Genomic DNA, 25,074 nt, shown 5'->3' with positions numbered 1-25,074 from the left:
CCCGGTTCTGCCTGCAGCGTCTGCTGGACTCTTCCTGGACTGTTCCTCTGACGTGAGCAGCAGCGGTTCTCGCTCAGTGCTGCCATCTAGTGGATCTTTAAAGAACAACAGTCCTGCATCAGACCGAGGAAGCTTCCTCCAACACTGAATCTGGGATCTTCCAGCAGGATGGACTCTGTTTCCAGCTCACTTTCATCTGCTCACAGGTCAAAGGTCACGCAGGGCAAAGCCGGTTTCAGGCCTCATGTCAGTCACGTTCTCTTCTTATCGAGAACGTGGTTCTAGCAGAAGAACCCATTCTTGTATTTGATAGAGCAGCAGGACAGAAAACTACATTTGTGGCTGTTGGATAAAATGTTCAAAGAGAATCAAAGCGTCTCACTCTGGAGATTCATAATAATCAGACTTTATGTGAAAAAAGTTGGTTAGATTTAAGGACATTTCTGTATAAATATTTATAATTAAAACATTTAGAACTATTTCTGTTTAACATCATAAACCACAAAGTGGAATCGTCTCTGTGATCAAACAGCAGCGTCTGCTTCTCCTGTGTTTGTCCTTCTGTCCAAAAACGTCACTTTTCTCCGTTTCTGTGTCGCTAAACAGAAACGGAGGAGAACAGAGACTGTCAGTCCTGACATTTATGCCCCCCCTCCTGTCAAGCTCTTCACTCATGTTAGATCCAGCTAGCAGAAAGGGGGGGGGTAAAGGGCGGAGCACCAACGGCCACGCCCACATGGAGGAGAATTTGGAACCAGAGGTTTCAGAGAAACATGATCTGAAGACGTTTAGGTTTTTGGTGAAAAACATCACCATGGGGGGGGGGCTTTAATAGAATCAGCAGAACAGATGAAAGAACAGACATGTTTATGAAAGAAAAAGAATTCCCGTTCAGCAGACTGCAGCTGATGTCGACCCCCCAGGAATGAAAACAGCCCTGCTTCACGAAAATGGGAATCCTCAGCGGGAATTTACATGAATTTCTATGATTTCTATACATTTACGGTCTGGAAATGCTACAAAATCAAAGGACTTTTAAAAAATGACATCAGCTCTTTTCCAACATGTGACGTCATCATCGATAGGATCCATAAATGAATCTGAAGCAGAAACATCAACATGAAAGAATAAATAAAATAGAAACAAACAAAAACAGACATGTCCGCATGATCGTCCGCGTGCGCGCTGGCACTGATTGGACGAGCATCTGGCGCACGTCTCCGCCCCCCTCCGTGCACGCGCCCGTTATGGTCGCGTGCGACGGAGCAGTCCCACACGCGGCTGGCTGTTCCATCTCTCCCCCTGTCCCCCCTCCCACCGCGACAAGAACGGGATGCCCCCGCTGAGGCGCTGACCCCCCCTCCCTTCCCTCCCCGCTCCGGTTGATCCGCGCGCTCGCTCCGGTTCGTTCCCGGTGAAGATGGCGGCGGGGGCCGGCTGGCAGCCCTCCTTCAGCTCCGCGAGCGCCGCCAAATTCATCGCGCCCCCCCCGTCCGGGCTGACGCTGGAGTACACGCGGGACCTGCACCTGAAGATGAGCAAGAAGATCGCGCAGCTCACCAAGGTGAGTGGGCGCGCGCGCGCGTGCATGCTGACGGTAACCTGCTAACCGTTCAGCTGCCCCCCCCCCCCCCCCCCCGGTTCTTCTGCCAGCAGGACAAAGAGGAGCATGACGTCATCACGGAGGTTCAGATGCTCTTCATGTGGATCAGAACAGCTGTTTATGTAAAACCTGCTGCTGGGGACCACGTGTGTCTACAGGGAGGGGGGCGGGGGGGTCTGTTTATGTTCTTGGACCACAGGGTCCAGATGGGATAATCTGGAATAATCTGGGTGTTTATGGGGCGGGATTATCATGGGGGAGGGGGCGGGCTCCTTTTTTTAAAGTAAGAATTTTTTACATTGACATGATTTAATCTGCAGAGAGCATCTTTGATCGTACAGAGGTCTCACTCTGAGTCTTTTTTCTGAACCAGAGGATGTTCTGATCAGAGAGATTCTCCAGAACCTTCTAGAACCCAGCAGAACCCGGCAGAGCGGATCTTCATAGAGAACCTGACTAATGCGTGGTTCTGAGACCAGATGAGGATCAGATGGAGAACGGTTCCACTCAGAACGTCGTCATCAGTTTTCTGGACGTCCTGCAGATTTAGATCACAGAACAAAAACGGCAGAACCCGGTTTTCTTTGCAAACTTCAACAGAACAGATGATGTGTCTAGAACCGAGCGGCAGACGCATCGTGGAGGTCCTGAGGAGCTGCGGTCTGCGCCTCCTGCTCCTCTCAGATGCTGAACGTCTGTCCTCCTCCTGCAGGTCATCTACGCGCTCAACACCAAGAACGACGAACACGAGGAGGAGATCGAGTCTCTGAAGGAGGCGCATGAGGACGAGGTACGCACACGCTCCTGCAGCCACCAGGGGGCGCAGGCGCCAGCCCGTCACTTCCTGTACTCTGTGGCTCCGCCCCCACGGTGGGACAAAAGGTCACTGAGGAAGTGACAGCTCACATATAGAAGCAGATCAGACTTTTATCTGTGATTTACAAACACAGATAAACATCAGTGAGTCATCTGCAAACGCGGGAAGTGGATTCTTGGTTTTGCTGCAAAGTCTTTCAGGGGGGGGTCAGTGTCCTTCCAGCTGATCTCTGACGTGTAAAAATCGCTCTTTCATGACATTCCAGTGATTTCAGAGCCTCAGCGTCCGTTCAGGACACAAAGAGGACGTCTTCATCCATTTCTAAGATGATTTTCCTAAAGCATGTCTTGGTGGACGTATCATTCATTTGTTCAGGAGCTGAAATGTCCTGATTTACACCAATGCATCACAATAGGACAGCATTTTAACCCTTTAACAGCTGAGCCGTCATCGGCGACAGCAAACAACAAAAGCTCTTCAGCTGCTGGAACTCTTTGTGACGCAGCGATAGCTTTGAACGCTAATGCTAACGATCTTTGATGCTCCTAGTCGATGAGACGGCGTTCTGTGGCGTTCTCCGCCCTGCTCTCCAGGTCCAGCACATCGTGACAGAAACCAGAGATAAGATCATGCAGTACAAGACCAAGATGGCGGACGAGGCCGACCTGCGGCGCCGGCTGGCCAGCCTGGAGGAGTCTGTGGAGCTTCACGAGCACATGAAGAGACAGGTGCTGAGCGTAACCCCTCCCCCTCCCCGGCTCAGGAGGGGCCAGGCTCCGCCCACTCTGACGCAGACGCTTGTGGTCCGCAGGCTCTGGCGGAGTTTGAGATGTACCGGCAGAGGATGGAGGACTCGCAGCTCTGCACCGAGGCGCAGCACACGCAGAGGGTGGTGTCCATGAGCAGGGAGGTCAGCCGCAGTCTGTGCACGTGTGAGCGTGCACTAACCCTTCTGCAGGTCTCCAGACAACCACGCCCCCTGAAACAGGAGCTCAGAGGAAGGAGGACGCTCTGCAACATCCAGCTCCACCCAGTCACGGAGCTAAACCACATTTCAGAAAAGCTTTACGGTCCTGATGACTGAACGTCTTCAGTCTTCAGGAACGTTTGCATCTGCAGGAGGTCATGAAGGTCTAGATCCTCCTCTCTGTCGTCCGTGATCTCCATGGATCTGCAGAATCTCCTCCCTTCACTGGAGCTCACCTCCTTCAGGACGCAGCTCCTCTGTTCCGTCCTGGAAGAGGTGTCATTGAGGAGGCTCCGCCTCAGCATGATGATGTGGGTTCCTCCACAGGTGGAGGAGATGCGGCGGGACTTTGAGGAGAAGCTGCGAGCCTTCAGCCAGGCTCAGGCCCAGTTTGAGGCGGAAAAACGGCGAGCGCTCGACGATCTGAGGGCCACCCACCGCCACGAGGTGGAGGAGCTCCGCCACAACCAGCAGAACCAGAGCGCCACCTCCTCAGAAGACCAGGAGCGGATGGCGGAGCTTCACCGGCAGGAGGTGGGCTGCCAGACCTGCCGGACGGTTCTGAGCGGAACCGGGGAGTCACTCCGGTTCTGTCCCGGCAGGTGGAGGCTCTGATGGAGAGGGTGGAGGACATCACCAAGGACAAGGTCCGCCTGGTGGAGGAGTATGAGGGGAAGCTGGCCAAGGCTCAGGAGTACTACGAGAGGGAGCTGGAGGCCATGAGGAGGACGCACCAGCTCACCACGGAGAACCTGCTGGCCTGGAAGAGAACCGAGGTGAGTGCTGAGCAGAACCTCAGCCGGAGCCACCGGGAAGGCCTCCTGCAGCCTCCTGCTCCTCTGCAGGTGGAGCTCCGGAAGGAGTTCCAAGCTCAGGAGGCGGCGCTGCAGCGCTCCCTGTCAAAGCTGAGGAGCGAGCTCCAGAAGGCTCAGGAGGAGGCGCGTGAGAACCGAGACAAGACCAACAGGCTGCAGACGTCGCTGGCCAACGCCGAGGGAACCATCAAGGTGGAGCTTCTTCGTTTAGCCCCCTCCTTCCTCCTGCTCCCCCTCCATCCACCTCCATCCTCCTGCTCCCCCTCCATCCACCTCCATCCTCCTGCTCCCCCTCCACCCACCTCCTTCCTCCTGCTCCCCCTCCATCCACCTCCATCCTCCTGCTCCCCCTCCATCCCCCTCCTTCCTCTTGCTCCCCCTCCATCCACCTCCATCCTCCTGCTCCCCCTCCATCCACCTCCACCCTCCTCCTTCCTCCTGCTCCCCCTCCACCCACCTCCTTCCTCCTGCTCCCCCTCCATCCACCTCCACCCTCCTCCATCCACCTCCATCCTCCTGTTCCCCCTTCACCCTCCTCCATCCACCTCCATCCCCCTCCATCCACCTCCATCCTCCTGCTCCCCCTCCACCCACCTCCTTCCTCCTGCTCCCCCTCCACCCACCTCCATCCTCCTGCTCCCCCTCCATCCACCTCCATCCTCCTGCTCCCCCTCCACCCACCTCCTTCCTCCTGCTCCCCCTCCATCCACCTCCATCCTCCTGCTCCCCCTCCACCCACCTCCTTCCTCCTGCTCCCCCTCCATCCACCTCCACCCTCCTCCATCCACCTCCATCCTCCTGTTCCCCCACCTCCATCCTCCTGCTCCCCCTCCATCCACCTCCACCCTCCTCCATCCACCTCCATCCTCCTGTTCCCCCACCTCCTTCCTCCTGCTCCCCCTCCATCCACCTCCACCCTCCTCCATCCACCTCCATCCTCCTGTTCCCCCTCTTCCATCCTCCTGCTCCCCCTCCACCCTCCTCCTTCCTCCTGCTCCCCCTCCATCCACCTCCACCCTCCTCCATCCACCTCCATCCTCCTGCTCCCCCTCCATCCACCTCCACCCTCCTCCATCCACCTCCATCCTCCTGTTCCCCCACCTCCTTCCTCCTGCTCCCCCTCCATCCACCTCCACCCTCCTCCATCCACCTCCATCCTCCTGTTCCCCCTCCACCCTCCTCCTTCCTCCTGCCCCCCCTCCGCCCACCTCCATCCTCCTGCTCCCCCTCCATCCACCTCCACCCTCCTCCTTCCTCCTGCTCCCCCTCCACCCACCTCCATCCTCCTGCTCCCCCTCCATCCTCCTGCTCCTCCTCCACCCTCCTCCATCCACCTCCATCCTCCTGCTCCCCCTCCATCCACCTCCACCCTCCTGCATCCACCTCCATCCTCCTGTTCCCCCTCCTCCATCCTCCTGCTCCCCCTCCACCCTCCTCCTTCCTCCTGCTCCCCCTCCATCCACCTCCACCCTCCTCCATCCACCTCCATCCTCCTGCTCCCCCTCCATCCACCTCCACCCTCCTCCATCCACCTCCATCCTCCTGTTCCCCCACCTCCTTCCTCCTGCTCCCCCTCCATCCACCTCCACCCTCCTCCATCCACCTCCATCCTCCTGTCCCCCCTCCACCCTCCTCCTTCCTCCTGCCCCCCCTCCGCCCACCTCCATCCTCCTGCTCCCCCTCCATCCACCTCCACCCTCCTCCTTCCTCCTGCTCCCCCTCCACCCACCTCCATCCTCCTGCTCCCCCTCCATCCTCCTGCTCCTCTTCCACCCTCCTCCATCCACCTCCATCCTCCTGTTCCCCCACCTCCATCCTCCTGCTCCCCCTCCATCCACCTCCACCCTCCTCCATCCACCTCCATCCTCCTGTTCCCCCTCCATCCACCCTCCTCCTTCCTCCTGCTCCCCCTCCACCCACCTCCATCCTCCTGCTCCCCCTCCATCCACCCTCCTCCTTCCTCCTGCTCCCCCTCCACCCACCTCCATCCTCCTGTTCCCCCTCCATCCTCCTGCTCCCCCTCCACCTCCATCCTCCTCCACCCTCCTCCTTCCTCCTGCTCCCCCTCCACCCACCTCCATCCTCCTGCTCCCCCTCCATCCTCCTGCTCCTCCTCCACCCTCCTCCATCCACCTCCATCCACCAGCAGCATGAAGACGTGTGAACTTTGTCTCCTTTCCTCCATTTCCCAGCATGCCTTTCCCCTCTGAAGCTCCTTCATGACGGTCTCTTTCTGTGTGCAGAACCTCCACAAGCAGCTGGAGGAGGCCATCCAGGACGGTGAGATCTGGGTGATGCAGCTGAAGGACACGGAGTACGAGCTGGAGAGCAGCAGGGAGCGCGTGCAGCAGCAGGCCACCGAGATCCTGCACAAGGCCGGTGGGTCCAGTCAGGCCCGGCAGAAACCTGGATCCAGAGATCAACTGAACCTCCGAACCAGGTTCTCTGCGGCTCCTGAGCAGAGCCTGACTTTTATTTTGAAAGGGTTCTCTGCTCCTGTGCTTGTCAGGTCAGATCGGTTCCCTGCAGGCCACACAGATGGCCCACGAGGCCACCATCCGGAACCTGGACCAGGACCAGACCCGGCTGAAGGAGAAGATCAGCCGGCTGGAGGAGGAGCGGGAGGCTCTGCTCAACCAGAGCCAGCTCCTCAGCGAGCAGCACAAACAGCAGGTGCTGAAGCTGGAGCAGGTACGTCCTCACCTGGGGGGGGGGTCGGGAGGGGGCGGGGCTTCACAGGTGTCACACCCTCCCTCTGTCTGCGCACCAGTCTCTGCGGGAGGACCATCAGGGCTACGAGAAGGAGCTGTCCAGGCTGAGAGCCCACTATGAGGAGGAGACGCTGAGGTTCAAGGAGGCGCAGCTCAGAGCCCTGGAGGAGCTGGAGGAGAAGCACCGGACCATCAGGGAGGAGGCCCTGCAGGAGAAGGAGGAGGAGAAGAAACTCCTCATCACAGTGAGTTCTTCTTCACTGAGGTCCGGTATGACAGAACCCAGCACCATCTGGATCTGAAGGTTCTGGAGGTCCTCCAGGTTCCTCTGTTCCAATCGTTCTCTCTCCTCTCAGAAAATGAGTCAGGAGTTTGACATCAAACGTCTGTCGTTGGAGGAGCAGAGGGACCGCCTCCAGCAGCAGCTGGACAACCTGAAGGAGGAGCTCTCAGCCAAAGTCAACATGGCCAATCAGGAGGTCTGAAACCACCGCTGACGCTCGGCCCCGCCCACCCCCAGACCTCTGAGAACCGCCTCTTTGTCTCCTCAGGTGTCCCACCTCCAGGAGCTGGTGAGGGAGAAGGAGCAGAACCTCAGCTCAGCGCAGACGCAGATCAGCTGCCTGAAGGAGACGCAGGAGAAGCTGAGAACCGAGCTGGACGCCACCAGGGCCCGCGTCCGGGAGACCAGCAACCTGCTGACCGACCTCCAGGTGAGACCGGGTCTGGGTCTGAGGTGAGACCGGGTCTGGGTCTGAGGAGAGACCGGGTCGGGGTTTGAGGTGAGACCGGGTCGGGGTTTGAGGTGAGACCGGGTCTGAGTCTGAGGTGAGACCGGGTCTGGATCTGAGGAGAGACCGGGTCGGGGTCTGAGGAGATCCATCAGGGAAATGATCTATTCAGGAAACTCTCCTCTGAGCAGATTCAAGTCCGTTTCAACGTCCCGATGAGGGACCTCATAGAACCGGGTTCTAAGCTGGCCTTTGATGTTCTCAGGAGGAGATCGAGACCCAGAAGCAGCAGCACGAGGCCAGAGTCATGTCCATCCGGACCGAGGAGAAGCAGAAGATGGACAAGATGGCGGACGACCTGGACCAGAAATGGAGAGACGCTCTGCGGTAAGAGAAGACGAGCGTCCTCCTCTGAGGTTTGGAGATCAGAACCATCTGAAGTAGGGCTGGGAGTCACTGGGTACCTCACGATACGATACGATACTTAGCTCACGATAACGATACCATCACGATATGCCGATAATGCGATAATCTATATATATCGTCTCTAACAACTAATCTATATCAAACTTTAAGAAAGAATAACTTGAAAAACTGTTTTTAGGAAAATATTTCCCCATTTATTTTTAAACACCATGATAATGAACAACTAGTGTCCTATTTGGTGTAATGAATCACAGACTTTTGTGTAACATTGCTGAAATCAGTAATACTCTGTCTTTGACAAACAATGACAATTTTCATTTGGAAATGTCGCTAAAATTCAGTTTAAACAATAGTGAACATGAACAGCAGCCATTATTTAGTACAGAATTGCTGTAAACAGGATAAAAATGAATAAGTCAAGTAGCTGCCAGACACATTGGTATTAACTTTTGAAAAACAAACCCATAGTCATTGCTTGATTTAAAGGAAATAGCTGTAAAACAGATATTAATTCTGTGAACAAATTATAATGTCTTTGTTAAAAATAAATGACACCATTTAGTGCAAATGTGGTGGAAACAGAAATAAAATTCTCCCAGAAAACTAAAATCAAGTAGCTAGAAACCTTCCTTTAAGTTATTTAAGACATAAACTGCTTTCAAAATAAAAGACCAGGAATAAAATACATGAAGAACTTAAAGTGTATCCAAAAGGAAACATCTTTGTGAACAACACTTTGGGGTAAAGCTGCATGTGATGTATGTTTATATGTTCATGTTTTTCTGGAGAACCACAGGCTTTTAGCGTGAAGACGCCGCTCGTCCACCTTTAGAGGAGAGGGGGGGTCTAAGGGGAGGGATGCCCCTCTTTCTTCCGTTTCCATCTCAGCCGTAGCTCTGGTCTGGACGTACAGTACAGGGATCCTTTTTTCAGTATTTCCCAGGGGGAATGTCAAAGCGTGGCTCTACTGCATTTATAAAACCCAAATCCCTCGTTCTCCACCGCGCTTCAGGGACCGTTTTCCGTTTATTGCCGGCGCTCTGTCTGTCTCGCAGAAGACGGCGGTAGCTTCGTCTGGATAAAGGTATCCGCGCCGGGCTGTGTCGGCTTCAGGCCGGCAGCAGTCACAGCTTTCTCACAAAACTCCGGCTGATGCAGCTTCAATGCTGCCGGCGCGTCTTTTAACTTTCTGCTCTAGCTTCTCATTGTTTTTCTGCTCCGCCATCTTTGTTTGAATGTGTGTGCTTCTTCGTCCGCCCGCAACAGCCAATCTCGCAACGAGCGCCCCCTATCGACCCTCCGAGGAATTGTCTTACCAAAGGATGGTTAATATAACATTTTACAGGGTTTTTAAACGTAAATAAAAGGTCGATACTTGGTGAAGACGTATCGATAATCGATCGCGGTACTAAATGTCGCGATATATCGGCATATCGATTTGTTGGCACACCCCTAATCTGAAGAACGTCTCTGGACCTCTGCAGACATGACAGTCTTTAGTTCCCACACGGTTCACGCCTCCTCCAGCTGCTGTTAACCCCTCCTTGTGTGTCTGCAGAGAGGAGGTGCGGCTGCTGAAGGAGGAGCTGACAGAGGAGTACGAGGCCGACAAGCAGGCGGCTCTGACGCAGCTGTCCCAGCAGAAGGAGATCGAGATGATGGCGGCCAGAGAGAGCTGGCAGAGGAAGGTGGAGGACCTGCTGGAACAGGTGATTCTGCAGGAGGCTCCGGATGGGAGGAGTCCTGAGCTGAAGCAGGAGGTGCCATGAAGCTCAGGACTCCTGGAGGTCTGAGCTTCATCTGTGAGCTGCAGAGCGTTTCCTAGAAGAAAGCGATGCTGTGAATATTCATGGAGGTGCTGAGCTCCTCTGAGCTCCTTTGATGGAGCTGCAGCAGAAACAAAGACCCAGAGTATGAATAATGGGGGGGGGGGGGGGGGGGGGCTGACCCACTTTCACTCGTCTGCGTCAAAAGCAGCTTCTCTGCAGAACCGAAGCTCTTTTACAGATCCACACGCAGAAACACCCGAGTCCCTTCAGGTGTCCAAGTCTGCAGGCTGGAGGGGAAATTGCTGAGTCATGCTTTGTCATGGCAACAGTCAGCTGATGTTTTCTGCCGTTCTTTAGCGTTCTTTGTTAAAAAAATAAGGGAAATAAGTGAAAAATATAATTAAAATCGTTTGAAAAACAAAGAGATTCAAAGATTGTTTATGTTTGTGAAGAACATCTGCGTAAATGAAAAACGTCTGCGTAGCTAAAGAACATCTGCCTTAACTGAAGGACGTCTGCGTAGCTAAAGAACGTCTGCTTTAACTGAAGGACGTCTGCGTAGTTAAAGAACGTCTGCTTTAACTTAAGGGTGTCTGCGTAGCTAAAGAACGTCTGTCTTAACTGAAAGACGTCTGTGCAGCTAAAGAACGTCTGCGTTGCTAAAGAACGTCTGCTTTAACTGAAGGACGTCTGCGTAGCTAAAGAACGTCTGTCTTAACTGAAAGACCTCTGCGCATCTAAAGAACGTCTGCGTTGCTAAAGAACATCTGCTTTAAATGAAGGATGTCTGCGTAGCTAAAGAACGTCTGCTTTAACTTAAGGACGTCTGCGTAGCTAAAGAACGTCTGTCTTAACTGAAGGACGTCTGCGCAGCTACAGAACGTCTGCGTTGCTAAAGAACATCTGCTTTAAATGAAGGATGTCTGCGTAGCTAAAGAACGTCTGTCTTAACTGAAGGACGTCTGCGTTGCTAAAGAACGTCTGCTTTAACTGAAGGACATCTGCGTAGCTAAAGAACGTCTGTCTTAACTGAAGGACCTCTGCGCAGCTAAAGAATGTCTGCGTTGCTAAAGAACGTCTGCTTTAACTGAATAATGTTTGCGTAGCTAAAGAACGTTTGCTTTAAATGAAGGACGTCTGCGTAGCTAAAGAACGTCTGTCTTAACTGAAGGCCCTCTGCGCAGCTAAAGAACGTCTGCGTTGCTAAAGAACGTCTGCTTTAACTGAATAACGTTTGCGTAGCTAAAGAACGTCTGCTTTAACTGAAGGACGTTTGCGTAGCTAAAGAACATCTGCCTTAACTGAAAGACGTCTGCGTAGCTAAAGAACGTCTGCTTTAACTGAAGGACGTTTGCGTAGCTAAAGAACGTCTGCCTTAACTGAAGGACGTCTGCGTGGCTAAAGAACGTCTGCTTTAACTGAAGGACGTCTGCGTAGCTAAAGAATGTCTGCTTTAACTGAAGAACGTCTGCGTAGCTAAAGAACGTCTGTCTTAACTGAAAGACATCTGCCTAGCTAAAGAACGTCTGCGTTGCTAAAGAACGTCTGCTTTAACTGAAGGACGTCTGCATAGCTAAAGAACGTCTGTCTTAACTGAAGGAAGCCTGCGCAACTAAAGAACGTCTGTCTTAACTGAAGGACGTCTGCGCAGCTAAAGAACGTCTGCGCTGCTAAAGAACGTCTGCTTTAACTGAAAAACGTTTGCGTAGCTAAGGAAAGTCTGCTTTAACTGAAGGACGTCTGCGTAGCTAAAGAACGTCTGTCTTAACTGAAGGACCTCTGCGCAGCTAAAGAATGTCTGCGTTGCTAAAGAACGTCTGCTTTAACTGAATAACGTTTGCGTAGCTAAAGAACGTTTGCTTTAAATGAAGGACGTCTGCGTAGCTAAAGAACGTCTGTCTTAACTAAAGGCCCTCTGCGCAGCTAAAGAACGTCTGCGTTGCTAAAGAACGTCTGCTTTAACTGAATAACGTTTGCGTAGCTAAAGAACGTCTGCTTTAACTGAAGGACGTTTGCGTAGCTAAAGAACATCTGCCTTAACTGAAGGACGTCTGCGCAGCTACAGAACGTCTACTTTAACTGAAGGACGTCTGCGAATCTAAAGAACGTCTGCTTTAACTGAAGGACGTCTGCGTAGCTAAAGAACGTCTGCTTTAAATGAAGGACGTCTGCGTTGCTAAAGAACGTCTGCTTTAACTGAAGAACATTTGCGTAGCTAAAGAACGTCTGTCTTAACTGAAAGACGTCTGCCTAGCTAAAGAACGTCTGCGTTGCTAAAGAACGTCTGCTTTAACTGAAGGACGTCTGCGTAGCTAAAGAACGTCTGTCTTAACTGAAGGACCTCGGCGCTGCTAAAGAACGTCTGCGTTGCTAAAGAACGTCTGCTTTTACTGAAGAACATTTGCGTAGCTAAAGAACATCTGCCTTAACTGAAGGACGTCTGCGCAGCTACAGAACGTCTACTTTAACTGAAGGACGTCTGCGTAGCTAAAGAACGTCTGCTTTAACTGAAGGACGTCTGCGTAGCTAAAGAACGTCTGCTTTAAATGAAGGACGTCTGCGTAGCTAAAGAATGTCTGCTTTAACTTAAGGACGTCTGCCTAGCTAAAGAACGTCTGCGTTGCTAAAGAACGTCTGCTTTAACTGAAGGACGTCTGCGTAGCTAAAGAACGTCTGTCTTAACTGAAGGACCTCTGCGCTGCTAAAGAACGTTTGCGTTGCTAAAGAACGTCTGCTTTAACTGAAGAACATTTGCGTAGCTAAAGAACGTCTGTCTTAACTGAAGGACGTCTGCGCAGCAAAAGAACGTCTGCGTTGCTGAAGAACGTCTGCTTTAGCTGAAGAACGTCTGCGTAAATGAAAAACGTCTGCGTAGCTGAAAACCGCTGCCTTTACTAAAAAACGTCTACGTAGCTAAAGAACAATTGCTTTAACTGAAGAACGTCTGCGCAAATGAAAAACGTCTGCGTAGCTGAAGAACGTCTGCCTTAACTAAAGAACGTCTGCTTTAACTGAAGAACATCTGCGTAGCTAAAGAACGTCTGCGTTGCTAAAGAACGTCTGCTTTAACTGAAGAACGTTTGCGTAGCTTAAGAACGTCTGCTTTAACTGAAGAACGTTTGCGTAAATGAAAAACGTCTGCGTTGCTGAAAAACGTCTGCTTTAGCTGAAGAACGTCTGCGTGAATGAAAAACGTCTGCGTAGCTTAGGAACATCTGCTTTAACTGAAAAACGTCTACGCAAATGAAAAATGTCTGCGTAGCTGAAGAACGTCTGCTTTAACTGAAAAACGTTTGCGTAGCTAAAGAACGTCTGCTTTAACTGAAGGATGTCTGCGTAGCTAAAGAACGTCTGTCTTAACTGAAGGACGTCTGCGCAGATAAAGAACGTCTGCGTTGCTAAAGAACGTCTGCTTTAAATGAAAGACGTCTGCGTAGCTAAAGAACGTCTGTCTTAACTGAAGGACCTCTGCGCTGCTAAAGAACGTCTGCGTTGCTAAAGAACGTCTGCTTTAACTGAAGAACATTTGCGTAGCTAAAGAACGTCTGTCTTAACTGAAGGACGTCTGCGCAGCGAAAGAACGTCTGCGTTGCTGAAGAACGTCTGCTTTAGCTGAAGAACGTCTGCGTAAATGAAAAACGTCTGCGTAGCTGAAAACCGCTGCCTTTACTAAAGAACGTCTACGTAGCTAAAGAACAATTGCTTTAACTGAAGAACGTCTGCGCAAATGAAAAACGTCTGCGTAGCTGAAGAACGTCTGCCTTAACTAAAGAACGTCTGCTTTAACTGAAGAACATCTGCGTAGCTAAAGAACGTCTGCTTTAACTGAAGGATGTCTGCGTAGCTAAAGAACGTCTGTCTTAACTGAAGGATGCCTGCGCAGCTAAAGAACGTCTGTCTTAACTGAAGGACGTCTGCGCAGCTAAAGAACGTCTGCGCAGCTAAAGAACATCTGCTTTAACTGAAGGACGTCTGCGTAGCTAAAGAACGTCTGTCTTAACTGAAGGACGACTGCGCAGCTAAAGAACGTCTGCGCAGCTAAAGAACATCTGCTTTAACTGAAGGACGTCTGCGTAGCTAAAGAACGTCTGCTTTAACTGAAGGATGTCTGCGTAGCTAAAGAACGTCTGTCTTAACTGAAGGATGCCTGCGCAGCTAAAGAACGTCTGTCTTAACTGAAGGACGTCTGCGCAGCTAAAGAACGTCTGCGCAGCTAAAGAACATCTGCTTTAACTGAAGGACGTCTGCGTAGCTAAAGAACGTCTGTCTTAACTGAAGGACGACTGCGCAGCTAAAGAACGTCTGCGCAGCTAAAGAACGCCTGCTTTAACGGAAAAACATCTGCGTAGCTAAAGAACGTCTGCTTTAAATGAAGGACGTCTGAGTAGCTAAAGAACGTCTGTCTTAACTGAAGGACGTCTGCGCAGCAAAAAAACGTCTGCGTTGCTAAGGAACGTCTGCTTTAACTGAAGAACGTTTGCGTAGCTAAAGAACGTCTGCTTTAACTGAAGGACGTCTGCGTAGCTAAAGAACGTCTGTCTTAACTTAAGGACGTCTGCGCAGCTAAAAAACGTCTGCGTTGCTAAAGAACGTCTGCTTTAACTTAAGAACGTTTGCTTAGCTAAAGAACGTTTGCTTTAACTGAAGAACGTTTGCGTAGCTAAAGAACGTCTGCTTTAAATGAAGGACGTCTGAGTTGCTAAAGAACGTCTGTCTTAACTGAAGGACGTCTGCGTAGCTAAAGAACGTCTGTCTTAACTGAAGGACGTCTGCGCAGCTAAAAAACGTCTGCGTTGCTAAGGAACGTCTGCTTTAACTGAAGAACGTTTGCGTAGCTAAAGAACGTCTGCTTTAACTGAGGGACGTCTGCGCAGCTAAAGAACATCTGCTTTAACTGAAGAACATCTGCGTAAAAAAAAACATCTGCGTAGCTGAAGAACGTCTGGTTTAACTGAAGAACGTCTGCGCAAATGAAAAACGTCTGCGTAGCTGAAGAACGTCTGCTTTAACTGTAGAACATCTGCGGAAATGAAAAACGTCTGCGTAGCTAAAGAACGTCTGCTTTAACTGAAGAACGTCTGCGCAAATGAAAAACGTATGCGTAGCTGAAGAACGTCTGCTTTAACTGAAGAACATCTGCGTAAATGAAAAACGTCTGCATAGCTGAAGGACTCTGCTTAGCTAAAAAACATCTGCGTTGCTAAGGAACGTCTGCTTTAACTGAAGAACGTTTGCGTAGCTAAAGAACGTCTGCTTTAACTGAAGGACGTCTGCGTAGCTAAAGAACGTCTGTCTTAACTGAAGGACGTCTGAGTAGCTAAAGAACGTCTGTCTTAACTAAAGGACGTCTGCGCAGCTAAAAAACGTCTGCGTTGCTAAGGAACGTCTGCTTTAACTGAAGAACGTTTGCGTCGCTAAAGAACGTCTGCTTTAACTGAAGGACGTCTGCGCAGCTGAAGAACATCTGCTTTAACTGAAGAACGTCTGCGTAAAAGAAAAACATCTGCGTAGCTGAAGAACGTCTGCGTAGCTGAAGAACGTCTGGTTTAACTGAAGAACGTCTGCGCAAATAAAAAATGTCTGCGTAGCTGAAGAACGTCTGCTTTAACTGAAGAACGTCTGCGCAAATGAAAAACGTCTGCATAGCTGAAGGACTCTGCGTAGCTAAAGAACGTCTTTCTTAACTGAAGGACGTCTGCGCAGCTAAAGAACATCTGCATTAACTGAAGAACGTCTGCGTAAAAGAAAAACATCTGCGTAGCTGAAGAACGTCTGCGTAGCTAAAGAACGTCTGGTTTAACTGAAGAACGTCTGCGCAAATGAAAAATGTCTGCGTAGCTGAAGAACGTCTGCTTTAACTGAAGAACGTCTGCGCAAATGAAAAACGTATGCGTAGCTGAAGAACGTCTGCTTTAACTGAAGAACATTTGCCTAATTGAAAAATGTCTGCGTAGCTGAAGAACGTCTGCGTAGCTGAAGAACGTCTGTTTTAACTGAAGGACCCTGCGCAGCTAAAGAACGTCTGCGTTGCTAAAGAACGTTTGCTTTAACTGAAGAACGTTTGCTTTAACTGAAGAACGTCTGCGGATCCAAAGAACATCTGCTTTATCTGAAGAATGTCTGCCTTAACTGTAGAACGTCTGCGTAGCTGAAGAACGTCCACATGTTCTCCGCAGATCTCCCTGCTGAAACAGTCTCTGGAGCTGCAGCTCTCGCAGTCGCAGGCGGCGCTACAGAAGCTGCAGTCTCAGTTCAGCCAGGAGAGGGAGCTCCTGAGCCAGCAGCTTAAAGGTGAGCGCCGCCGTTTCCTGACATTTAGAGGCGGAGCTAAGCCTGAAGGAAGCACAGCTGCCTCTGATGCGTTTGCTGTGTCTGCAGAGATGCAGAGGGAGCATCAGAGGAGGGAGCACCGGCTGCAGGAGGCGCACTGCTGCGCCCTCAGCACCATGGAGGAGGCCCGGCAGCACCAGATCAGAGTAAGGAGCGTCTGAGAGAACCGTCACACGGGTCCACGGGTTCTGACACGTTCTCTGGTTCTGTGGAAATATTCAGGCTTTAATGTGGAATGAGAAAAGATGAAAGATGACTCTTTGCGGTTCCTTGTTCTTTTCTGCGCGTAAATATTTACTCATCCAGAGGGAGCTCGAGTACTAAAGAACCGGCAGAACGTTCTCTATCCACGTTCTGTTTGTTCTGTGTTGTGGATCCATTCCATGAGATTTTAAAGGCCAAAAACACAGAACACACAAAGAAAAACACAGAACCCGTGTTTGAAAAGGTCAATGGACCTCGGTTCCCCTGTGGAGGAGTCACTCCTCAGAGGAACGTCCTAGAGAACCAGGATCCACCCTCACAGGTTCCAGACCTTCAGGTTCTCCATCTGCTGTTTCATCTCCACTCTGCCAGGCCCTCGAGGAGCGTCTGAAGCAGGAGCAGAGGGAGGAGGTCCACGCGCTAAAGGAGGCCCACAGGAGAACCCTAGAAATCCTGCGGCAGCAGTCAGAACAAGAACTGCAGACTCTGCGCTTCGAGCTGGAGGACGAAGGAAAAGCCAAGCTGGGTGAGTGGTGGAACACGTTCCTGTTGGTTCCAAAAGGTTCCTGCAGGAGAACTTTTCTGTTCCTGAAGGAAACCTTTCTGTTACTGCAGGAGAACGTTTGTGTTCCTGCAGGAGAACTTTTCTGTTCCTGCAGGAGAACATTTATGTTCCTGCAGGAGAATGTTTCTGTTCCTGCAGGAGAATGTTTCTGTTCCTGCAGGAAACCTTTCTGTTCCTGCAGGAGAACCTTTCTGTTCCTGCAGGAGAACTTTTCTGTTCCTGAAGGAAACCTTTCTGTTACTGCAGGAGAACGTTTGTGTTCCTGCAGGAGAACGTTTCTGTTCCTGCAGGAGAACGTCTCTGTTTCTGCAGGAGTACCTTTCTGTTCCTGCAGGAGAACCTTTCTGTTACTGCAGGAGAACGTTTGTGTTCCTGCAGGAGAACGTTTGTGTTACTGCAGGAGAACGTTTCTGTTCCTGCAGGAGAACGTCTCTGTTTCTGCAGGAGAACGTTTGTGTTCCTGCAGGAGAACGTCTCTGTTACTGCAGGAGAACGTTTGTGTTCCTGCAGGAGAACGTTTGTGTTACTGCAGGAGAACGTTTCTGTTCCTGCAGGAGAACGTCTCTGTTTCTGCAGGAGTACCTTTCTGTTCCTGCAGGAGAACGTTTGTGTTCCTGCAGGAGAACGTTTGTCTTCCTGCAGGAGAACGTTTGTGTTCCTGCAGGAGAACGTTTGTGTTACTACAGGAGAATGTTTCTGTTACTGCAGGAGAACGTTTGTGTTCCTGCAGGAGAACGTTTGTGTTCCTGCAGGAGAACGTTTGTGTTAGTGAAGGAGAACGTTTCTGTTCCTGCAGGAGAACCTTTCTGTTCCTGCAGGAGAACGTTTGTGTTCCTGCAGGAGAACGTTTGTGTTCCTGCAGGAGAACGTTTGTGTTACTGCAGGAGAACGCCTCTGTTTCTGCAGGAGAACCTTTCTGTTACTGCAGGAGAACGTTTGTGTTCCTGCAGGAGAACGTTTGTGTTCCTGCAGGAGAACGTTTGTGTTACTGCAGGAGAACGTTTGTGTTCCTGCAGGAGAACGTTTGTGTTCCTGCAGGAGAACGTTTGTGTTCCTGCAGGAGAACGTTTGTGTTCCTGCAGGAGAACGTTTGTGTTCCTGCAGGAGAATGTTTCTGTTACTGCAGGAGAACGTTTCTGTTCCTGCAGGAGAACGTTTCTGTTCCTGCAGGAGAACGTTTCTGTTCCTGCAGAACCTGTCTGTCACAGTCCGTGTTCTCCAGGGTTCCTTATTCTGGTATCTGAGCCTCAGTTGAAAGTGATGTTTATTTGGTCCTGGCTAAATCCTGGTATTTAGATGACCCTGGTTAACACCTGGTGTTATTGTCATTTGTCTTTGGGTGGTCCTGCCTGAATCCTGGAGTGTTTGTGTGTGGATGGATGTTGGGGGGGGGGGGGGGGGGTCTAGACTGAATCCTGTTGATGGAACGGTCCTGTCTAATTCTTGGTACGTGTCTAATTCCTGATGTGTATACGTGTGTGCTCCTCACCCGTTCCGTCTGTGTCGGGCAGCCTCCCTGCGCGCCGAGCTGAACCACCTCCACGCCGCGGCCATCGAGCACCTGAAGCACGTCCACATGAAGGAGAACGCGGCGGCGAAGCGGGAGCTGGACAAAGTCAGGGAGCAGAACCACAAAAAGGTAGCTTGGATGGTGTGTGCTGAAGCCGTCCGCTCTCCCAACTCCCCCAGCTGTCCTCTTCTCCGGTCAAGTGTGCCATCTTCTCTCCGCTTTCAGGAGCAAGAGCTCCTCGTTCGCGTCTCCGACCTGGAGGCGGAGATGTGTTCCCGTAGCAACCGCATCACCGACCTGGACCACGAGATCCACGCCCTGAACCAGACCATCGACACTCTGACCAGAGAGCTGGAGCTGAAGGGCAAAGAGGTTCTGAGGGTCCGCAGCGAGGCCAACCACCAGATAAGGTCAGAGCTGCCCCCCCAGAGGAACGCCGCTGGACCATAACCCCTGCCTGAAATGTGAGCTGTGGGTTCCTGTGTGTTCCTGCCGCAGGGCCCACGAGCAGGACCTCACTAAGAGACACGAGCGGGACCTGGGGGAGCTGAACGTGGCTCATCACCGGGAGACGCAGATCCTGCTGGCCGACTTCAACAAGGCCCAGGAGGTCCTGAAGGACAAGATCTCCGCCCTGCAGATACTGTGAGGCGCCACCTCCTCTGAAGCTCCACCTCCTCTGAAGCTCCTCCCACACGCTCAGGCTCCTCCCAAACGCGTCTGCTCTGTTTCAGGCTGGAGGGGACGGAGGAGAAGATGCGGAACCGAGAGAGCCGGCCGGAGGACCTCCACCTGATCGCCGAGCTCAGAGAGATGGTCAGCGAGCGGGAAGCTCTGGTCAAGAAGCTGGTGGTGAGGAACCGGGCCGGTTCTGTTGGGATCCGGGCCTCATCCTGGGGGGCGGGGCCGGCCTGTCAGATGTTTCTGAGTCCAGACTCTGGCCGTCTTCTTCCAGGACGATAAGAAGTTCTACCAGCTGGAGCTGGTCAACAGGGAGAGCAGCTTCAACAAGGTCTTCAACTCCAGCGCCAACGTCGGCGTCATCAACCCTCTGATCAAGGTGAGTCCCGTAGGCCCCGCCCCCACAGAGCCGGACCGCCGTGTGCTCTGAGTCTGCTGGAAACGTTCCTCTCTGAGAGCTTTGAGCTGCAGACCAGAACCCAGCAGCTGACGGGACAGTCCCGGTTCTGTGTTCTGCAGAGAACGTTTGACCCCCAAAGGTCAAAGCCTCAGCTGGAGAACATCTGACGGAACCACACCTTCACCTAAACTATCATCTCCATCTTCACCCCCCCACGGAGAACCACACCCCCACCTCCCCCCTCCTGTCTTACCTGGGGAAGGACTGAGCCCCCCACAGGCTCAGCTGGGTTCACGGTTTCCATGGTTTCCGGGTCACATGACCTGCTGTCCTACTGTCTTCTCATCGTCCAATCAGAAGCAGATGTGGGTTCTTCAGGGAAGGAGGAGGTTCTGTTGAAGCTGAAGTTCTGTCCTTTTTCTATCAGAACATTCTGAGTGAAGCTTCTGCTTTCTGAAACTGGCAGAACAAGGGAACCATGGGAAAAGGGGGCGGGGCTTCATGAGGTGAGGCATCTTAGCTGAAGGATTCCCCAGAACTCTGACCCATTTGTAAAGACGATCAAGAAGGCGGGACAAACATCTGCCAGCAGCTTAAACACGCCCCCTAAAGCCGGCGTGACGGACAGCTGAAGGCGTTAGATGAAGATGACTGGTTTGAGGTTCTGCAGTTCTGACCCGGTTCAGCTGCGGGTCGCCGCTCTCATGTCTCTCTATCTGTGTCTGTAGTCTAAAAAGGGCGGCCAATCAGATCGCCGCCTCAACAGCTTCCCTAGCCACTCCGCTCTGCGATTCGTCAGCCCCCCAACCACGAGTCAGGAGGGCCAGGAGGAGGCGGGACGGGAGGTGGAGGAGGTAGGACCAGGAGGCCAAACTGGGTCTCCTCACTCCCCCCTCCAGAGGTCTCTCCCCCAGTGTAAGAAAACCCCACCGCTGTTCAGACATCTTCCTCATCCTCCTCATCCTCATGCTCCTCCTCAAAGCTGAAGGAGGTGAAACCAGCTGACAGATGCTGCCCCCCTCCACCCAAAACTCACTGACTGTCCTTAGAGAGGATGGATGGTTTATGCCCCCCCCCCCATAAATACTCAGAAACACACATCAAGGCTCAATAATGTTACTCTAGCCCCCCCATGGTGAGGGTCGCTCTCTTTATGTTCCAGGAAAAAGGAGGGACTGATGATCTGCCCCTTATGGGGGGGAGGGGGGTAATACATGAACGTCATTCTGTCTGATGGGGGGGCGGCAGTTGGCCCACATCAAAGGGTTAACTGCATCCGTAGTCATAAACCTGACTTCCTGTCCACTGTGAGAACCCCCTCCCCCATCAACATCCAGTCCTGGCCCCGCCCCCTTAGCCAGGGTTCTCCTGGGATGGTTGGACGTCAACATCCGGTCCTCGTGTCGCTGTGGGAAGAATCTACTGAGAGTGTCCCTCCATGCCCCCCCCCTTTTGATCCAAGCCTTCATTCTCATTGGTGCTTCATCTCACCCCCCCACTGCATGTGTGTGCCCCCCCCAGCCTCCTCTGCGTTTTAACAGGTGTGTCTTTCTTCCTCCCTCAGCCTTCCTGAAGCCGACGTCGAGGCGCCATCACACCTGAGGGAGGCGGGGCAAAGCAGAATGGGGGCGGAGCTTCCCTCTCAGTCCTTCTCCTTCTCAATGCAAAAAATGTTCCCCAGTTCTGTCAAAAACGGAGGTGAGGGACAGGAAGCTGAAGCTGGAGACCGCCGCTGTTTGATCGCCCGCATTGCTCCAACCATGGCCATGATGGGGGGGGGTTGTTGTAGGAGGAGCTGAGGTGTCCAAAGTCTAAAGGCCCGTACACACCGGGACGAATTTCGCCGACGTTTAACACCTCGTGACTAAACAAAGGGCACCAATGAGAGTGTGCACACCGCCGCGAAAAAACGCCAGGCGCCAAAGCGTCAAAAAAAAAAAACGCCTCGGGTTCGTTTTTTTTTTCGACGCATCGCGTCGAAATCTATTCGACCAATGAGAATGGCGCTTTTGCACACGTGTCTGGAGCTTCTGAAGTTACAGTAAAACACAACTTGGGGGCGCTCAAACACAAAACTGCCTTTCTGAGCACATATACCAGCGAAGAAGATAGACGCCGAGTAGCGTCTACACTGCCGCGAAGAAATAATGACGGACATTCTAAAATATCCCTGAACCAAGCACCAGTCGGAGCTACTGGTGCTTGAAATATTCATGTTTTCTTTGTTTGATTCTGACAAGCGCGTAAATACTTGCTCTCTTCTTCTGAGTGAAAAGCGACTTTAGGAAGCGTAAAGTTGCGCAGCGCCACCTTGTGTACAGGAGTATTTCTGTTTACATTAAGCGCCATCTAATGTCAGGGAATGAAATTGCATGTTCGCTCGGCTCACCGTCAGCGAAAATCGCCTGGGTGTGAACACAAAAATCGTGGCGAAAAACGCTGGCGAATAACACCTGGCGAATATTCGTCCCGGTGTGTACGGGCCTTAACGATTCCTGTCAGAAAGAAACACAAACCGATCGCCACTCACTGTGAGGGTCCAGGTCTCAGACACAGTCATGGTCCACCCTCAAAAGCGCAGTCTGAAACCAGAAAACTGGATCTGTCCACGCCCCTCCCCCCTTTGAACTGCGGCTTGCTACCAGCAGGGGGCGCTGTGACTCCGCCTCTTATTTCATATCCGTGTCCTTCCATTGGCTGAGAACAGCAGCAGTCCAGCGGAGCGGCTTCAGCTGACTGTCCCACAGCCTCACCTGTAAATACTCACCTGAGCTGGCGGGGGCTGGGGTGTGGCGGGGCTTATGGGTTCTGAACGTTCCGAGTCCGGCGCCCGGCACTTTCAATACTCCACCATTTATGCTAGAAGAGGCGTCTGTTTTCCTGTGGTCCGTTTGGGACGAGGGGTGACCAGGAAGTGTCGGCGGCTTCCTGGTCACGCCTGGGGGCGGCGCCGACCACAGAGCATGAGAAAACAGACACGCTGCCGTATCTCACGTCAACATTTTAGTGCTCAGAGTTCTCGTGGTTCTGTACAGACTGCATGGTCTTCATCAGCCCTCAGAGGCTTCAGTGCGATGAACGCTCGTCTTCCTCGGAGAACCAGCTGAGGTGTCAGCGGGTCGCAGAACTCGCCGCGGTCTGGAGCAGCGCCGCGGCTTCACAAACGTCTTCATGTTGACGGCGTTATCGGTCTGCACGCGGGTCCGTCTATAACCTGGACTCGGCTGCAAACGTCCAACAGACTGTTTACAAAGAGAAAACCAGGCTCCGCCCATCTCTGGTCTTTGTCCTCACTAGGGGGCGGAGTCTGCCCACCTGTGTACCTGCAGGTCATGAAGGGACTTCTGGATGCAATGACTTCCGCGCTTTTTGTGAAAAAGCGAAGCTTAAAGAAATCTTTAAGGCCCCTCCCACTCTGCTGTGCTTCATCCTTTGATATTAGGCTCCGCCCCTCTGCCGCAGAACTTTTCTCAAATATGGAAAACGTTCTTCAGATATCTGAATTTGTTTCTTTCGCTGGTCTTTCTGCTTCACGTCTTTATTTAAACGTTTCTTCCTCGTTTTGCAGAACAGCTGCTCAGATGTTTCCGTGACGTCACACGACCAGCGGCGTTTCTTTATGTGCCTGAAACGAGTCTTGGCGGCTGTCCGGATGGAGATTTTCCAGTCCGGTCCTCGTGGCTCGACCGTGTGCAGACGAAGCGGTGACACGCTGAACCACAGCTGGTTTAAATCCTCCACACTGTGAAGTTTAGATTTCTTTCAGATCTTTAGGATTTATGATGATTTGGGTTTTTCTGAAGATATTTTCTCACAATCACATCAAACGATGTTCTTGACAAACCAAAGGACTGTTCCTTCCAGAGAAAGTTCAAGAACTTTTCCTGATCCCTTTGATCCGCTGTGATCCGGACTGACGTTTGGATCTGAAGGACCCAATGGCTCCAATGCGTTTCCGATCGCATGGATCAAAGTGATCAGGAAAGGTGGATCTGTCCGTCACTCTGTTTCTCTTGAACGGAGTCTTAGTCTTCATTCCGAAGTCTCCGTTCCGGCGTCTCCATTCCGGATTCGCTGTTCCGGTGTCTTGGGTCCGGAATCTTCGCTCCAGTGTCTCCGTTCCGCCATCTTTGTTCCAGCATTGACGTTTCGGCGTCTTCATTCCAAAGTCTCCGGTCAGCTGTTTTGATTCCGCCGTTTTTGTTTTGCCGTCTGCGTTCTGCCGTCTGCGTTTTGCCGTTTGCGCTCCACCGTCTGCGTTTTGCCATCTGTTATTCACCATCTCTCTCTGGAACGGCGTCTCCGTTCTGGCGTCTCTGTCTGGAATGGCGTCTCCGTTTTGGCGCCTCCGTCTGGAACGGCGTCTCCGTCTGGAACGGCGTCTCTCTCTGGAACGGCGTCTCCGTTCTGGCGTCTCCGTCTGGAACGGCGTCTCCGTTCTGGCGTCTCCGTCTGGAACGGCGTCTCCGTTCTGGCGTCTCCGTCTGGAACGGCGTCTCCGTTCTGGCGTCTCCGTCTGGAACGGCGTCTCCGTTCTGGCGTCTCCGTCTGGAACGGCGTCTCCGTTCTGGCGTCTCCGTCTGGAACGGCGTCTCCGTTCTGGCGTCTCCGTCTGGAACGGCGTCTCCGTTCTGGCGTCTCCGTCTGGAACGGCGTCTCCGTTCTGGCGTCTCTGTCTGGAACGACATCTCCGTTCTGGCGTCTCCGTCTGGAACGGCGTCTCCGTCTGGAACGGCGTCTCCGTTCTGGCGTCTCCGTCTGGAACGGCGTCTCCGTTCTGGCGTCTCTGTCTGGAACGACATCTCCGTTCTGGCGTCTCCGTCTGGAACGGCGTCTCTCTCTGGAACGGCGTCTCCGTTCGGCACCACGCCGTACATCAACGTTTTGCGGGTTTTTACAGACTCTGTGTTTCTTGCCGGGTTGGGGTCGGACCGGGTTTCACCTTCAGCTCAGAAGCAGGCGGGTTCTGAGCGGGACGTCCGACTGTCTTTTCTACCTGCACTCCTTTCAGAACATGTTTGTATTTGGATCATTTCTGTTGTGTGATCTGGAACAGTAAACTTTGGATTGTCAGATACAAACTCCTGCTTTACTCATTTGTTTACTTCTAGTTTGGTCACAAAATACCCCCCCCCCCCTTGAGTAAAAATGAAGTCGTACTTAATAAAAACAGAAACGTTTGTTTACACATAAAATGAAACAGATGTCAATCATATCTCCAGGTCGTTTTTCTGCCCGGTAACAGGATCTGATTTGATGAAAGTTTCTCCAGCAGCAGGAAGAAGCGAGTCAGGAGAACGCCGTTAGACGTGGAACGTCTTTTATTCTGTGGAACAAACACAAACTTCTGTTTCACATCACGACAAACTGTCTACATTTCTGCGGCGGCGTATTTGCTGCAGGTCTGATGACGAACACGGAGATAAAATCTCTCCCTCCGTTTATCACAAATCAGAAAAAGAAAACATCCTGCAGTTTGGGGGTTCAGCCACTAGGAGGCGCCAGATTCACAGACATCATCTCTAAATGGGTCGGGACGTTTGGG

The 25,074-nt window shown here is 52.1% G+C and overlaps 1 protein-coding gene across 10 annotated transcripts; it reads left to right on the top strand.

Annotated features, from left to right (window-relative positions):
• Nucleotides 1-1,186: 1,186 nt before the first annotated feature.
• LOC105357787 (protein FAM184A) lies at nucleotides 1,187-24,610 on the top strand. Of its 10 annotated transcripts, XR_013647307.1 has the most exons (25): nucleotides 1,187-1,564; nucleotides 2,316-2,393; nucleotides 3,014-3,148; nucleotides 3,232-3,378; nucleotides 3,715-3,921; nucleotides 3,990-4,163; nucleotides 4,233-4,394; nucleotides 6,446-6,581; nucleotides 6,712-6,893; nucleotides 6,973-7,158; nucleotides 7,270-7,392; nucleotides 7,465-7,626; nucleotides 7,910-8,031; nucleotides 9,629-9,779; nucleotides 16,016-16,130; nucleotides 16,218-16,315; nucleotides 16,746-16,899; nucleotides 18,450-18,589; nucleotides 18,674-18,858; nucleotides 18,947-19,093; nucleotides 19,183-19,300; nucleotides 19,404-19,508; nucleotides 20,258-20,444; nucleotides 21,094-21,227; nucleotides 23,098-23,265. XR_013647307.1 is itself a non-coding variant. In XM_023949116.2 (24 exons), exons 1-24 carry the CDS (start codon nucleotides 1,421-1,423, stop codon nucleotides 21,129-21,131), a joined length of 3,336 nt encoding a protein of 1,111 aa, XP_023804884.1. In that variant the 5' UTR covers nucleotides 1,187-1,420; the 3' UTR covers nucleotides 21,132-21,344. The 10 variants fall into 10 exon arrangements, 8 of the variants coding, with proteins under 8 accessions (XP_023804884.1, XP_023804882.1, XP_023804883.1 ...); XR_013647312.1 differs by lacking the exon at nucleotides 20,258-20,444 and having other exon boundaries at nucleotides 18,450-18,577; nucleotides 23,098-24,610; XM_023949116.2 differs by lacking the exon at nucleotides 23,098-23,265 and having other exon boundaries at nucleotides 3,232-3,330; nucleotides 18,450-18,577; nucleotides 21,094-21,344.
• Nucleotides 24,611-25,074: the final 464 nt, after the last annotated feature.

This window comes from Oryzias latipes, chromosome 2 (genome assembly GCF_053564925.1).
Source record: "Oryzias latipes strain Hd-rR chromosome 2, Olatipes_Hd-rR_3.1".
In the NCBI taxonomy this organism is placed as follows: Eukaryota; Metazoa; Chordata; class Actinopteri; order Beloniformes; family Adrianichthyidae; genus Oryzias; species Oryzias latipes.
This window is presented reverse-complemented; position numbering and strand designations above follow the sequence as displayed.

Bases quoted from the DNA above. Each gene is read 5' to 3' on its own strand.
- LOC105357787 (XM_023949105.2), top strand. From the start codon at position 1,421: ATGGCGGCGGGGGCCGGCTGGCAGCCCTCCTTCAGCTCCGCGAGCGCC. The intron at 3,922-3,989 runs GTGGGCTGCCAG...CTGTCCCGGCAG, and splicing joins CGGAGCTTCACCGGCAGGAG to GTGGAGGCTCTGATGGAGAG. The intron at 7,159-7,269 runs GTGAGTTCTTCT...CTCTCCTCTCAG, and splicing joins AGAAGAAACTCCTCATCACA to AAAATGAGTCAGGAGTTTGA.